Below are 14568 nucleotides of genomic sequence, written 5' to 3'. Positions count from 1 at the left end.
CATGTCCATCATCCATATAATGTTCACATTAAATATAATGGTCACATTAAGCTGAATTCTAGAAATATTGTTAGATACAGTCAAGCAAATGTTGAGTACAAGTGTTCTTTATACTCATCAGAATTGTGCATTTTCATTAAAATGGAAATAACTTGGTTAGATTTTCTGGTAAAAATGGATAAATATTTAAAGTTCTACAGTAGTTCAGCAGTGACTGATTTCCTCTCCTTAGCCTTGATCCACATGTTCTCAACTGTCATGAGGAGGCACTGGGCCATTAGGTCTACCTTAGGGCTGTTCGGCGTGAGCCAAGGACTTGAGGGGGGCTCCAGGGCTACCTGGTAGACTGGAGGAAAGTGCTAGGCAAAGAAAACTTGAGAGATTTTACTGCTCTGGAGTCTTTCCCTCCTGTATACCATCCTGTTTGTAGCAGTTACTTCCAGATGTAGGAGGGGGTAGAGAATTAGCCAGGGATACCTCTCTCCTCTTCACATGGTATTCAGGGCATCCTGGGTCTGAGATGTGCACCCAAGGGGAGGTTCTAGGTTTTCCATACCTGCCCTACTCTGACCTAGACAGAGAGAGGAAGTCAAGAAGTAACAGATGAATGTGTCTAATTGGTAATTCCTGGATGGTGGCCAGATGTAGGACCTCTGGGCAATGCTGGCAGCCACAGAAAGCAGTAAATACACAACAGGCACTGCAGTATGTCACACCAGTGAGGAGCTCAGGTCCCGAATCACAAACTCGATTGGAACCCACCACAGACTAGCTGAATAGGCTTCGTACACTTCACTTCATATCTCCAAGTCTCACTTTTGTTATCTGCAAAATGGGGATAGTGTGGTTAATACCCCAGTGCTGTTGATGCGAGTTCAGGCCAGTATCTAAGAGGATTTGTGCAGGCATGCATAATCAGTCAAGACACCTGGCCCCTTTAGAGGGTATTTGCGTTGTAGAGTCCAGTTGGTCCTTGTCTGGTGGAGTGAGTAGGAGATGTTCCAGTGATCATTTGCTTCCACCTGCATGTAACTGGATCTGTTGGCCAAAGGCATTTTCTAGAAACAAAAGTGGATCAGGCTAATGGTGCCTTTATATAGTAAGCAGAGTGTGAAAATACTAAGTGAAATACCAAGTGAAAGAAAACGGCCTTCCATTTTCTTTGCTGGTTCCGCGGTCTAGTTTCTTCATTTGTTATGTGGAACTTTCTCTTCAGAGCCAAGCAGTGGATCCAGAACAGTTCCCCAGTCAGGATTCCAACATGATGCTGGAGCAGAAGGCCCCCGTGTTCCCACAGCAGTATGCGTCTCAGGCACAAATGGCACAGGGTAGCTACACTCCCATGCAAGATCCAAACTTCCACACCATGGGACAGCGGCCTAGTTACGCCACCCTCCGTATGCAGCCCCGGCCAGGCCTCAGGCCCACGGGCCTGGTGCAGAACCAGCCGAACCAACTGAGACTTCAGCTCCAGCATCGCCTCCAAGCACAGCAGGTGTGTTTCTCCATGGGCCGTGGAAAGTCGGGTGGGGGCACACAGGAAGGGTGCATGTGAGACAACACTGCAATCCAACAGCATGCAGACACCCCACGGGGAGGACAGTTACTTGGGAGAGGGGAATTGAAGTAAAATACATTCAGTTTCCAAAATGTGTTGATTCCTATGTGTATGTATTTAGAATCGCCAGCCACTTATGAATCAAATCAGCAACGTCTCAAATGTAAACTTGACTCTGAGGCCTGGAGTCCCAACACAGGTAAGGGAGCAGACCAGCCGGTGGCTTTCAATGTATCTACATTAATTTGTGTTGTCGTTTCTTCTTCCTTCATAACCTGGGTCAGGTAACTAACTTAGTAAACCTTACAGATCCACATAAACACAGTGGGTCTGTACCGTCACCCACTGTCTAGTCTGTCGCTTTTCAGCTGCCTTCTTCACACTGCTGTGTTCATTGCCAGCTGCAGTTGTTTCTTGTTATTTGCGGGAGTTAATGCTACACGAGATTGCCAGGAACACTGAATTTGTTCACACTGAACACAGGGCTCGGTTCCTGCAAGGCTGTGTCACAGTTTCATCTGGCAGTCTGCACATGATCTTGCTTTACATGTGCTTCTGTTTAAAGACATCTCATGTTCTGTATCTATTTTACTTATATATGACATGTATAAGTCATGTATGTACATTACCTGCTAACACTGAGCTCACAGCCTGCAGCACTGGAGCTCACGCCTGAAGGAAGCTGGTGCCACCACATGCATGTTCTCCATGAGGCCCATCACAGCCTCTTGTGCTTGGGAACCCCAGGCAGCACGGCGCCACCACACGTGGGGCCACCCAAAGAAAGCTCAGTGCTGGGAGAGTCATGGCACTGCACTGAAAGGCCCCTTCTGACATTCAGGGAGCCAAAACAGGAAGGCGCAGCATTGCCTCCTGCAGGCTCAGCTGGAAATGGACACTTCGGACACCTGAAATGTTTTGCCACAAGTGTTGACTTTGAGGTTACAAGAACTGTTAGTGAATAGGCAGCTTCACAAATGTAGAATTCACAGCATGGTGAGGATCAGCTGTGTCTGTGTAGGACCCCTAAAGAGCCTCTTGTCTCCTCTCTCTCCTCCCTTCCACTCCACCATGGCCTCTCTCTATGTTCCCATCACACTCTTCCCCTCCACTCCACCTGCTGCCCCCATTCTTCCTACCCTCCATTCTGCCTTTTTCTAAGTGCTCCATGTCACCAGGTGGCCCTGATTGGGTTCCTCTTTAGGCTGAAATGTTCCTTGAATGAGACTGTAAACTGCCATCCTGAGGTTTACATACGCGGTCTTCTTAGGGAAAGAATGTTAGAGCTCCTACAGATAGCTGTGTCCTCAAAAGCGAGTTAAATTATATTAACATTGACCTTAACCCTGCCACGTCACAGTGGGGTTTCAGAATGATCATCCTTAGACGCTCACATTTCAAATACCAATTGTTTCACTCTAAAGTTGTTCCTAACGTGTAATTTTATTTTCCAAACAATTTTACATGGGACAGTACCTCTCGCTACCCTATCTAAAATACTCGCTTTGTTTTTTAATCTGTGTCTACCCTCGGTGTTTTCCTCTGTGTATTGCCCCTGATTTCAGGCACCTATTAATGCACAGATGCTGGCGCAGAGACAGAGGGAGATCCTGAACCAGCATCTTCGACAGAGACAAATGCATCAGCAGCAGCAAGTTCAGCAGCGAACTTTAATGATGAGAGGGCAAGGGCTGAACATGACGCCAAGCATGGTGGCTCCTAGTGGTCTACCAGCAACTATGAACAACCCCCGGATTCCCCAGGCAAATGCTCAGCAGTTTCCATTTCCTCCGAACTACGGTACTGGATTTCCATCCCCGCCACTTTCACAGTCCTTTCTCCCCAGCGTGCCCCAGGCCGGGTCACAGCTCCTCTGTCACAGCACTTTGCCTGGCTAACCAGGGAATGATAGGAAACCTGGGAGGACAGCTGGGGTCCAGCAGGAGTCCCCAAGCCCGGCAGGCTCTCAGCTTGGGGACCACGTTGTCTCTGAGTGCAGGGCTTACTTTAAAAGTGACCAAACTAAGTGTGTTTGTATAGAGAGCGTGTTTCTGTTGTGTGTGTGCAGGTGTGTGAATATATTCATGTATGTCAATGTCTGTGGACACAGATTCATAGAAATACCAATCTATATTTGAAAGCCTCGAGGCTGACTCCAACAAATCAATAGATAGATACAAAATGGTAAAGGCTTGTATAATTTAAACAACATACTCTACAACTTTTGAAAAATAAGACTTTAAAGATGATACCAAGTCTTGATAATTCTTGGAAAAAGCTTTATAGAAGCTGCAACAGGAAGCCTTGTAGCTTTCTTCATATTGATTTGTTGTTTAATGTCAGTCTTAAGAGCTGAAATACCAATTGTGTAATGTCATAAATATTAATATTTGTGTGCATGTCATGTTCAATTAATAGTTGAATTATTGATAAAAGTAAGTGCTTAGTGTTAATACTAATATTCAAAATAACTTTCCTACCCTTTGCCAGTTTTCTATCCATAGCTAGTAAGTTTTTGTGTTAACCTACATCATGTCTCCTATTTTTTTTTAAGATTTATTTATTTACTTGAGAGGCATAGTTACAGAGAGAGGCAGAGAGAGAGAGAGAGAAAGAAAAAAGATTTATTTATTTATTTATTTGAAAGTCAGAGTTACACAGAGAGAGAAGACGCAGAGAGAGAAGTCCTCCATTTGATGGTTCACTCCCCAGATGGCCTCAATGGCCAGAGCTGCGCCGATCCGAAGCCAGGAGTCAGGAGCTTCTTCTGGGTCTCCCACATGGGTGCAGGGTCCCACAGACTTGGGCCATCTTCTACTGCTTTCCCAGGCCATAGCAGAGAGCTGGGTCAGAAGAGGAGCAGCCAGGACTAGAACTGGTACCCATATGGGATGCTGGTGCTTCAGGCCAGGGCATTAACCTGCTGCGCCACAGTGCCAGCCCCTCTGTGTAGTCTCAAACTTTGCTTTTGTAGCTAATTTCAATATTAATTAAATTTGCACATTTTACGAGTCTTCTAGGCAGTCAGGTACCTAAGGTCATCCCTGAAATGTTTGCAGAAGTTGTATTCTGTTTCCCAGCTCCTCTCCTCTGTTTCCTTTTTGATGACTTGGAAAAATCTGCTAAAAGTTTCTTCTTTGCTTCCATGTAAATGCCATTTGCCTTTAAGCTGAGCAAGAAGCACCCACTGGATTATTTGCATTTTGTAAGATTTACTTATTTGAGGCTGGCGCTGTGGCTCAATAGGCTAATCCACTACCTGTGGTGCCGGCACACCGGGTTCTAGTCCTGGTCGGGGTGCTGGATTCTGTCCCGGTTGCCCCTCTTCCAGTCCAGTTCTCTGTTGTGGCTCAGGAAGGCAGTGGAGGATGGCCCAGGTCCTTGGGCCCTGCACCCCATGGGAGACCAGGAGAAGCACCTGGCTCCTGGCTTCAGATCAGCACGGTAGCGGCCATTGGAGAGTGAACCAATGGTAAAGGAAGACCTTTCTCTGTCTCTCTCTCTCTCTCACTGTCCACTCTGCCTGTCAAAAAAAAAAAAAAAAAAAAAAAAAGATTTACTTATTTGCTTATTTGAAAGGCGGAGCTATAGAGAGTAAGGGAGAAACAGAGATTTTTTTTTTTCATCTGTTCTTCACTCCCTATTAATGGCTGCAAACAGCCAGGCTAGGGCCAGGAACTCCATCTGGGTCTCCCACATGGGTGGCAGGGACCCAAGTACTTGGGCAATCTTTTGCTGCCCTCCCAGGCATCTCAGCAGGAAGCTGAATCAGAAGCAAATCAACTGAGATTGAACCAGCACTCCAGTCTGGGATGGCAACATCACAGGTGGTGGCTTAACGTGCTGCACCACAAGGCTGCCCCCCGCTCCTATTTTTCTTACTCTTGTTAATCTTGGCTAGCACTAAAGTACTGCAGAAGCCTTTATAAAGAATAAGCAAGGGGCCTGCCCTGTGGCATAATGGGTTAGACCACTGTCTGTGGCACCGGCTTCTCATCTGGGCACTGGTTCAAGTCCCAGCTGCACCAATTCCAATCCAGCTCCCTGTTAATGTGCCTAGGAAAGCAGTAGAGGATTACTCAGGTGCTTGGGCCCCAGTACCCACATGGGAGACCCAAATGATGCTCCTGGCTCCTGGCTTCAGCCTGGCCCACTCCTGGTCATTGTGGCCATTTGGGGAGTAAACCAGCAGATGGAAGCTATCTCTCCCTTTCTCTCTCTCTCTCTCTCTCTCTCTCTTTCTCTTTCTCTTTCTCTCTCTCTCTTCTCTTGCTTTAACTCTTTCAAATAAATAAATAAATCTTAAAAAAAAAGACTAATCATGAATACAGTTTCTGGTTTGTTTTTTGTTTAAATCCATCTCATCATGGAACGACTTAATTCAGTGAAAAATTATTCAAATATGGGACTTTTGATATATACTCATTACTAAACTTTAATCCAAGTTAAAAAGTTCGATTGTAATGATATATAGAGCTAAATATTTTGACTGTTTCAGGTCAAAGAGAAGTATATGTAATTTGGAGAGTTATTTTATTTATTTGAAAGACAGAGTTACAGATAGAGGTAGAGCCAGAGAGAGAGAGAGAGGGAGGGAGGGAGGGGTCTTCCATCTGCTGGTTCACTCCCCAAATGGCCGCAACAGCCAGAGCTGAGCTGATCCGAAGCCAGGAGCCAGGAGCTTCTTCCAGGTCTCCCACATGGGTGCAGGGGCCCAAGGACCTGGGCCATCTCCTGCTGCTTTCCCAGGCCAAAGCAGAGAGCTGGATTGGAAGTGGAGCAGCCGGGACTCGAACCTGCGCACATATGGGATGTCGGTGCTGCAGGCGGGGGTTTTAATCTGCTGTACTACAGCACTGACCCCCTTTCATGCATCTTGATCTCAGCTTGGATTCCTTTTCAATGTATCTTATTAACAAGCATGTGATCTTGTATTTGAAAGTAATTTTCCATGCCTACTTAATTTGGAATGTTCTTTTTGTTTCCCCTAGTTTCTGTGATAGTTAAAACTAACATCCTTGGCCGGCACTGCAGCTCACTAGGCTAATCCTCCGCCTGCAGCGCCGGCACCCTGGGTTCTAGTCCCGGTTGGGGCGCCAGATTCTGTCCCCGTTGCTCCTCTTCCAGGCCAGCTCTCTGCTGTGGCCCAGGAGTGCAGTGGAGGATGGCCCGAGTGCTTGGGCCCTGCACCCCATGGGAGACCAGGAGAAGCACCTGACTCCTGGCTTTGGATCAGTGCAGCGCCGGCCATAGCGGCCATTTAGGGGGTGAACCAATGGAAAAGGAAGACCTTTGTCTCTCTCTCTCTTACTGTCTCACTCTGCCTATCAAAAAAACTAACATCTTCTTTTGGATTTCTATTGTGTTTTTTTAAGGACTAGGTCAGCAACCTGATCCAGGCTTTGCTGGGGCCACAGCCCCCCAGAGTCCTCTGATGTCGCCCCGCATGGCGCACACCCAGAGCCCCATGCTGCAGCAGTCTCAGGCCAACCCGGCTTACCAGGCGCCCTCCGACATGAACGGGTGGGCCCAGGGCAGCATGGGCGGAAACAGGTAACGCTGGCTTCCTGTCTTTCTGCTCTCAGTGGTCACTAGAGGAGCCTTCTGTAGACTCCTCATTGCTCTTCGCTTGTTTTTAACTTTGCTCAAGCAAGCAGCATCAAGTAACCTGGCAAGCAAGTGTGTTTAGGTTTCCTAGGGCAGAAGTCACCCAGAATTTACAGAAGTTTATCAGGATACTTTCTCCTTTGGAGGAAAAGGAGCATCTGTAAGATGAGCCATCAATGTCTGATAGGAACTGCTGTGGGTGGCATGGCCTGGGAGCCACCTTTATCAGTAAAAACTCACAAAAAGCTCCTATGATGCAGATGTGAGGGTCCACTGTCTCGGTGAGGTTGGCCAAGGGAGAGGGGCCTCCCTGACACTTTCCTGGCTGATTGTGGCCTCCCCGACCCACCCTGTGTCTGAGAAGCCCCAGATGTGTTCTTTGTCCATAGAATAAATGCCTGAGAAGTGAGTGCTCTCACCTGCCTGCCCCTTTTTGCCATTAGACTCTAACGTTGCTCTCCCACTGTGTTCTAGCATGTTTTCACAACAGTCCCCACCACACTTTGGGCAGCAAGCAAACACCAGCATTTACAATAACAACATGAACATCAGTGTATCCATGGCGACCAACGCAGGCGGCATGAGCAACATGAACCAGATGACAGGACAGATCAGCATGACCTCAGTGACCTCTGTGCCTACGTCGGGGCTGTCCTCCATGGGTCCCGAGCAGGTGAGCCGCCGAGCCACACAGCCCACCCAAGGTCTCCTCCTGCATGTCCCCATGAATGAACCTGACATCTGCCCCCAATTCCCACCTCTGTTTTGAAGAGTGTTTTTTTTTCATCCTGTTTTCATCCTTTATTAGTGAGATTAACAAAAATATTTGTTAATGATAAAATAAATGTGAAAGAGTTCTTGACTTCTTGGGGACCTTTTAAAATATTTAACTTTCCTCATTTACGTTTTTCTCATTTGAGGAATTTAGCAATATCTTAATGTCAAAAACTGGAGTGATAACGACGCTTTTTAAATAGTTTCACTGGGGGCATAGAGTCGAAGAAATGATTTTTTTTTCTGAATGTGAAACCAGATGAAAAGCAAAGGCCTACCTAGAAATAGGCTGCTGCATTAATACTCTAGACTGTTTGGAGATCCACAGTATGCATTTGAAAACCTTTTGAATAGCTGTTAATTTGGAAACCCAAACCACAACTGTAGTATGTCTTCTGACAAAAACAAACATTCCTCTATTAGCATTTGTGCATTTGCTTTATAACTTGTGAAAGAAGTGTACAAGGGCCTGCTTGGTCACAGTAAATTCACAGAATTCAGCACTGCTTTGGGTGTTCATACCTGCTCTTGCTAATTGGTAACTCACCTACGTCAGGAACTTCTCAGATGACTTCAGAGTTGCAAATGTGTTACTGATTTAATTTGAGCCATCCCCAAAAAGCAATCAGTTCATGGCATAAAATTGTATTCTTAAATTATTATCTATGATGAAATACGACTTTTGCATAATATGCACATGGTTCTAGTCCCGGTCGGGGTGCCGGATTCTGTCCCGGTTGCCCCCTTCCAGGCCAGCTCTCTGCTGTGGCCCGGGAGTACAGTGGAGGATGGCCCAAGTGCTTGGGCCCTGCACCCCATGGGAGACCAGGATAAGTACCTGGCTCCTGCCATCAGATCAGCAGATCAGCGTGGTGTGCCGGCCGCAGCAGCCATTGCGGGGTGAACCAACAGAAAAAGGAAGACCTTTCTCTCTGTCTCTCTCCCTCACTGTCTGACTCTGCCTGTCAAAAAAAATTTTTTTTAGTTTGGAAGGCAACTAGGATAAGTATTGTCCTGTCCCTCTATCTTCCTCCCAAAATATGTACGTCAGAAGACAGGTACATGGTTAAAGCCATTTTTCTATAGTCCCCCTCCCCCAGAAAACAAAGAGGAGGAAGGTTGAGGTAGAGTGGTTTCCAGTACACTTTTGGATGTCCTGCTGCCTGTAACCACAGTTTTCTTGCTGCCCCCAGGTCAATGACCCTGCTCTGAGGGGAGGCAACCTTTTCCCAAACCAGCTGCCTGGAATGGATATGATAAAGCAAGAGGGAGATGCATCACGGGTAAGAAACAGCAGAGAAATGTGAATGTGACAGTAAAACGGACATGAATGTTTTATGGACCACAGTTGGCACGGATACAGTGTGAGCCAGCAAGTTAAAGATAGTGATAAAAATATCCTCTAATTTCTTTTGGCATACAATGTTTTGTGTGAATTTTAAGCTCATTTTAATTGAGCTGATGGTGGCATATAAATTAGGAGCCCTAGTTTTTCCCTAGAATAGCACAAACATAGCAAAGAATTACTCATGTTAGGGCAAATTTGATTTATTTTTTCTTTTTCTGAATCATAATGAGAAAGACAAGAATGAACTTAAAATTGCTGTCTCTTATTTAGATATTTCAAAGTGGTAGTCTATACTAGGGCACTGTAAGCAGTTTGTGAAAATAGCATTGAAAGATAATATTTTGGTGCAAAAAATTTAAAGAACATTTATAATTTTTTCATAATAAGAATTTTCCATGAAATCCTTGTACATGTATTTAGAGTTTTTTGGAGAACCAAAACTGATTTTTTTTAGATATATTTTATTTATTTGAAAGGCAGAATTAACAATGAGATAGAGAGAGACAGAGAGAGAGAGAAAGATCTTCAATCTGCTGGTTCAATCCCCAAATGGCCACAACGATCGAGGCTGGGCCAGGCCACAGCCAAGAGACAAGAGCTTCATCCAGGTCTCCCACATGGCTACAGGGGCCCAAGTACTTGGACCATCTTCCGCTGCTTTCCCAGGCACATTGGCAGGCAGCTGGATCAGAAATGGAGCAGCCAAGACTCCAGCCAGCACGCTTTTGGAATGCTGGTGTTACAAGCACCAACTTAATCTGCTCTGCCACAACATCGGCCCCAAGGCAACAATCTTGTTTATAACTTGCCTCTACCTTAAACACTTGTGCTAAGAAAAGTGATGATACTGCCATGCTCAGAAAGATCTTGAAATCAGTACTTAAGTGCCCACCTAAATTGTGCTTAGCAACAAATCTGTGATTGGGGATGCTGTGAGTTTTTTGTTGTTGTGTTTTTTGTTTTTTTTTTTTTTTTTTTTGACAGGCAGAGTAGACAGTGAGAGAGAGAGACAGAGAGAAAGGTCTTCCTTTGCCGTTGGTTCACCCTCCAATGGCCGCTGCGGCCAGCTGATCCGATGGCAGGAGCCAGGTACTTCTCCTGGTCTCCCATGGGGTGCAGGACCCAAGCACTTGGGCCATCCTCCACTGCACTCCCTGGCCACAGCAGAGAGCTGGCCTGGAAGAGGGGCAACTGGGACAGAATCCAGCACCCCGACCGGGACTAGAACCCGGTGTGCAGGCGCCGCAAGGCGGAGGATTAGCCTAGTGAGCCCCGGCGCTGGCCACTGTGAGCTTTTGAAAAGTTCTCTGCCACTGGAGAAAATATAGTTGATGCTGAATTTCCTACCAAAAAAAAAAAAAAAAAAAAGAAGGAAGGGAGTTCTTGGATAATTTTGTTAATATTAGCATTCAAGTTTAAAAAGTAATCATGTAAGTTTGATTGAAATTTAATAGCATATTGTTAATTTTCTCCATGTGCTCTCTTGTTTTTAAGAACTACAGTCTTGGATGGCAGAGATGCTGACTGTAGGTGGAATGTAATTGTACATTCCCAGATGGTGTAATGTTCAGATGCACACATGCACAAAAACTGTTAGAAATGATGCTTAGCATATCGACAGTATAAGTCAAACAGAGGCCAGAATACATTCCATGTGGACCAATCGTGTGTTTGGAATCCATATGTGCCATGAATTGAGGTGTTTATTTCCTGGCCCCAGACCAGGAACTGGGATCTCAATCCAGGTCTCCCACGTGGGTGGCGGGGAGCCAGCTACTTGAGCTGCCGCCTGTTGCCTTTCAGGAAGTTTGTGTCAGGAAGCTGGAATCAGAAGCAGAGCTGAAACTCTAACCCGGGCACTCTGATAGGGATGCAGGTGGCAGCATCTCAACTGCTGCTCCAGATGTCCACCCCACCCAGTACCCCTTTTTTAAAACAGAACCTTTGAATTTTTCATTTGTTTGAAAGGCAGAGAAACAGAGATCTATCCATTTGTTCACTCCCCAAATACCCACAGTAGTCATGTGTGGACCAGGCCAAAGTCAGGAGCTGGGAAGTCAGTCCAGGTCTCCCATGTGGGTAGTAAAGACCCAAGTACTTGAGCCATCACTTGCTGCCTCCTGCAGTGCTGGAATTGAGTTGATCCTTAGGAAGTGCTCCTCCAGGAAGCTGCAGTTGAGAATGGAGACAGGCATCCTGAATGTTGATGTCGTAACCTCCATCAGCCTTTTTAGAATCCACATGTGAGGGAAAGCATGCAGTATTTGCCTTTGTATGCATGCCTTATTTCATTTAACATAATGACCTCTACTTCCATCCATATTATTGTGAATGACAAGATTTTTTACAACTGACTAGTGTTCCAATGTATATGTACCACATTTTCTTTTTTGTTTGTTTTTTAAAGATTTATCTATTTATTTATTTGAAAGAGTTACACAGAGAAGGAGAGGCAGAGAGAGAGGTCTTCCATCTGCTGGTTCACTCCCCAACTGGCTGCAACAGCTGGAGCTGCGCCCATCCAAAGCCAGGAGCCAGGAGCTTCTTCTGGGTCTTCCACACAGGTGCAAGGGCCAACAGACCCGGGCCATCCTCTACTGCCTTTCCCAGGCCACAGCAGAGAGCCAAATCAGAGAAGTGAAGCAGCCGGGTCTTGAACCGGCACCCATATGGGATGCTGGCACTGCAGGCGGCAGCCTTATCCACTACACCACAGTGCTGGCCCCCACATTTTCTTTATCTGTTCATTGCTTACTAGGCCCTTAGCTGGTTTCCATTTCTTGGCTGTTGCAAATAGTGCTAGAGTAAACACAAGAGTGGCAGCTTTCTCCTATATAGACTGACTTCCTCTCCCTTGGAGGCGTATCCAGTCATCAGATTGCTGAATCAGGCAGCGGTTCTGTTCTAGGTTTTTGGGGAACCTGCATGCTGTTTTGCACAATGGCTCTACTAATTTACATTTGCACCAACAGTGTGCAAGTGCACAGGTTCCCTTTTCTCCAAATCCTCATCAACACTCATTTTTTGTCCATCTAACTACAGGGAAATAATGCCTCATTGTGGTTTTGATTTCCCTGATGACTAGTGATGTTTACTGTCTTTTCATGTACCTGTTGGTGATTTGTGTATCTCCTTTTGAGAAAGTCTATTTAGATCTACTGCCTATCTTTAATTGGATGATTTGGAGGTGTTTTTTTTTACTGTTGATTTGGTTGAGTTTCTTACACATTGTGGTTATTAATCCCTTGTCAGATGTGTAATTTGCAAATATTGTCTCCCATTCTATAGATTGTCTCTTCACTCTGTTGATGGTTTCTTTTGCTTATGCTGAAGCTCTTTTATTTGAGGAAGTCCCATTTGCCTATTTTTGCTTTTGTTTCCTGTAATTTTGCAGTCCTATTAAAAAAAAAAAAAAGAAAGAAAGAAATCCTTGGCCTTTCCAATGTCCTGAAGCATTTCTCCTGTATTTTCTTCTATTAGTTTCCAAGTTTCAGGTCTTACATATAGGTCTTTGGTCCATTTTGAGTTGAGTTTTTGTGGATGATGATAAATAGGAGTGTAATTTCATTTTTCTGCATCTGAGTAACCAATTTTCCTAGCACTTTTATTGAAAAAAAAAACTTTTTTTCCCCATGCATGTTCTTATCACTTTTGCCAAAGGTCAGTTGACAATGGATTGTGTGGAGGTTTACGTCTGGTGTCTCTGGTGTCTATGGATCTGTTTTTATATCAGTACTATGCTGTTTTTTTTCCCATAGCTTTTTGATCTACTTATTTAAAGTCAAGCAGTGTGATGCCTTCCCTTTCTTATTTTGCTCAAGATTGCTTTGGCTATTTGGGGTCTTCTGTGGTTCCATACAAATATTAGTAATATATTTTCTAGTTCTGTGAAAAACATCATTAGTGTCTTGATAAGGATTACAATTGAACATATTATCACTTTGGGAAGGTAGTTTATTTATTTTAATGATACTGATTCCAATGCATGAACACAGAATGTCTTCCTATTTCTTTGTCCTCTTCAATATCCTTCATCAATGGTGTGTAGCTTACATTATAAAGATCTTTTCCAGGTTAAATTTATTCCTAGGGTTTTGTTTTGATTTGGAGGTATTTTTTTGTTTGCTTGGGGTAACTATTGAAATGGGATTTCTTTTTCAGATGATTTGCTATTGATATATACCAACAATACTGATTTTTGTATGTTGACTTTGTATCCTGCAGCTTTGCTGAAATTTTTCATTAGTTCTAATAGTTTTCCATGCAGTCTTTGGAGTTTTATATATTTGTATATATGAACATGTCATCTGCAAACAGTGGCAATTTAACTTCCCCCTTCCCAATTTGGATGCCCTTTATTTCTTGTTCTTGCCTAATTACCCTAGCTAGGACTTCCAGTACCATGTTGAATAAAGTGGTGAAAATGTGCATCCCTGTGTTGTTCTAAATCTTAGAAAGCCTTCAGAGGCCAGCATTGTGGCACAGCAAATTAAACCACTGTCTGCAATACCAGCATCCCATATGAGCACAGGTTCAAGTTCCAGCTGCTCCACTTCTGATCCAGCTCTCTGCTACTTCTCCTGGGAAAGTAGTGGAAGGTGGCCCAAGTACTTGGGCCCCTGTACCCATGTGGGAGACCCAGATGGAGTTCCAGGCTCCTGGTTTCAGCCTAACCCTGCCCAGGCCTCTGTGCTGTGGCCATTATGCAGAGTGAACAGGCAGATGGAAGATAATCTCTTTCTCTCTTCCTCTTGCTGTAACTCTGCCTTTCAAATAAATAAAATTTATTATTTTATTTTATTTTATTTTATTTTATTTGACAGGTAGAGTTATAGGCAGTGAGAGAGAGAGACAGAGAGAAAGGTCTTCCTTCTGTTGGTTCACTCCCCAAATGGCTGCTATGGCCAGCGCTGCCCCGATCTGAAGCCAGAAGCCAGGTGCTTCTTCCTGGTCTCCCATGCGGGTGCAGGGCCCAAGGACTTAGGCCATTCTCCACTGCCCTCCCGGGCCACAGCAGAGAGCTGGACTGGAAGAGGAGCAACCGGGACAAGAACCCAGCGCCCACATGGGTTGCCGGCGCCACAGGCGGAGAATTAACCAACTGAGCCATGGCACCAGCCCAATAAATAAAATATTTAAGAGAGAAGGCAAGCCTTCAGGTTTTCCCTCTGCAGGATTATATGAGTTGTTGGCTTGTTATATTTGTCCTATATCATGCTGAGATACATTCCTTGTGCCTAATTTGTTCAGAGTTTTTATCAGTAAGGGATGTTGAATTTTA

At 44.9% G+C, this 14568-nt stretch overlaps 1 protein-coding gene across 19 annotated transcripts in view; it reads left to right on the top strand.

The window, feature by feature from the left end:
- Positions 1-14568, top strand: part of NCOA2 (nuclear receptor coactivator 2) — a 299416-nt gene that overhangs the window by 272079 nt on the left and 12769 nt on the right. For 16 of the 19 annotated variants that reach the window (XM_070075148.1, XM_070075149.1, XM_008255625.4 and 13 more), the window contains 6 exons: positions 1217-1495; positions 1680-1757; positions 3124-3358; positions 6934-7111; positions 7640-7838; positions 9133-9222. In XM_070075148.1, coding sequence (XP_069931249.1) covers positions 1217-1495; positions 1680-1757; positions 3124-3358; positions 6934-7111; positions 7640-7838; positions 9133-9222 — 1059 coding nt within the window. The remainder of the gene's footprint in view (positions 1-1216; positions 1496-1679; positions 1758-3123; positions 3359-6933; positions 7112-7639; positions 7839-9132; positions 9223-14568) is intronic. The other 3 variants (XM_070075153.1, XM_017341389.3, XM_070075154.1) reach the window with 1 other exon arrangement.

The sequence above is a fragment of the Oryctolagus cuniculus genome, chromosome 6, assembly GCF_964237555.1.
Source record: "Oryctolagus cuniculus chromosome 6, mOryCun1.1, whole genome shotgun sequence".
Taxonomy (NCBI): domain Eukaryota; kingdom Metazoa; phylum Chordata; class Mammalia; order Lagomorpha; family Leporidae; genus Oryctolagus; species Oryctolagus cuniculus.
Note: the sequence above shows the minus strand (reverse complement) of the source record. Positions and strands in the feature narration are given on the sequence as shown.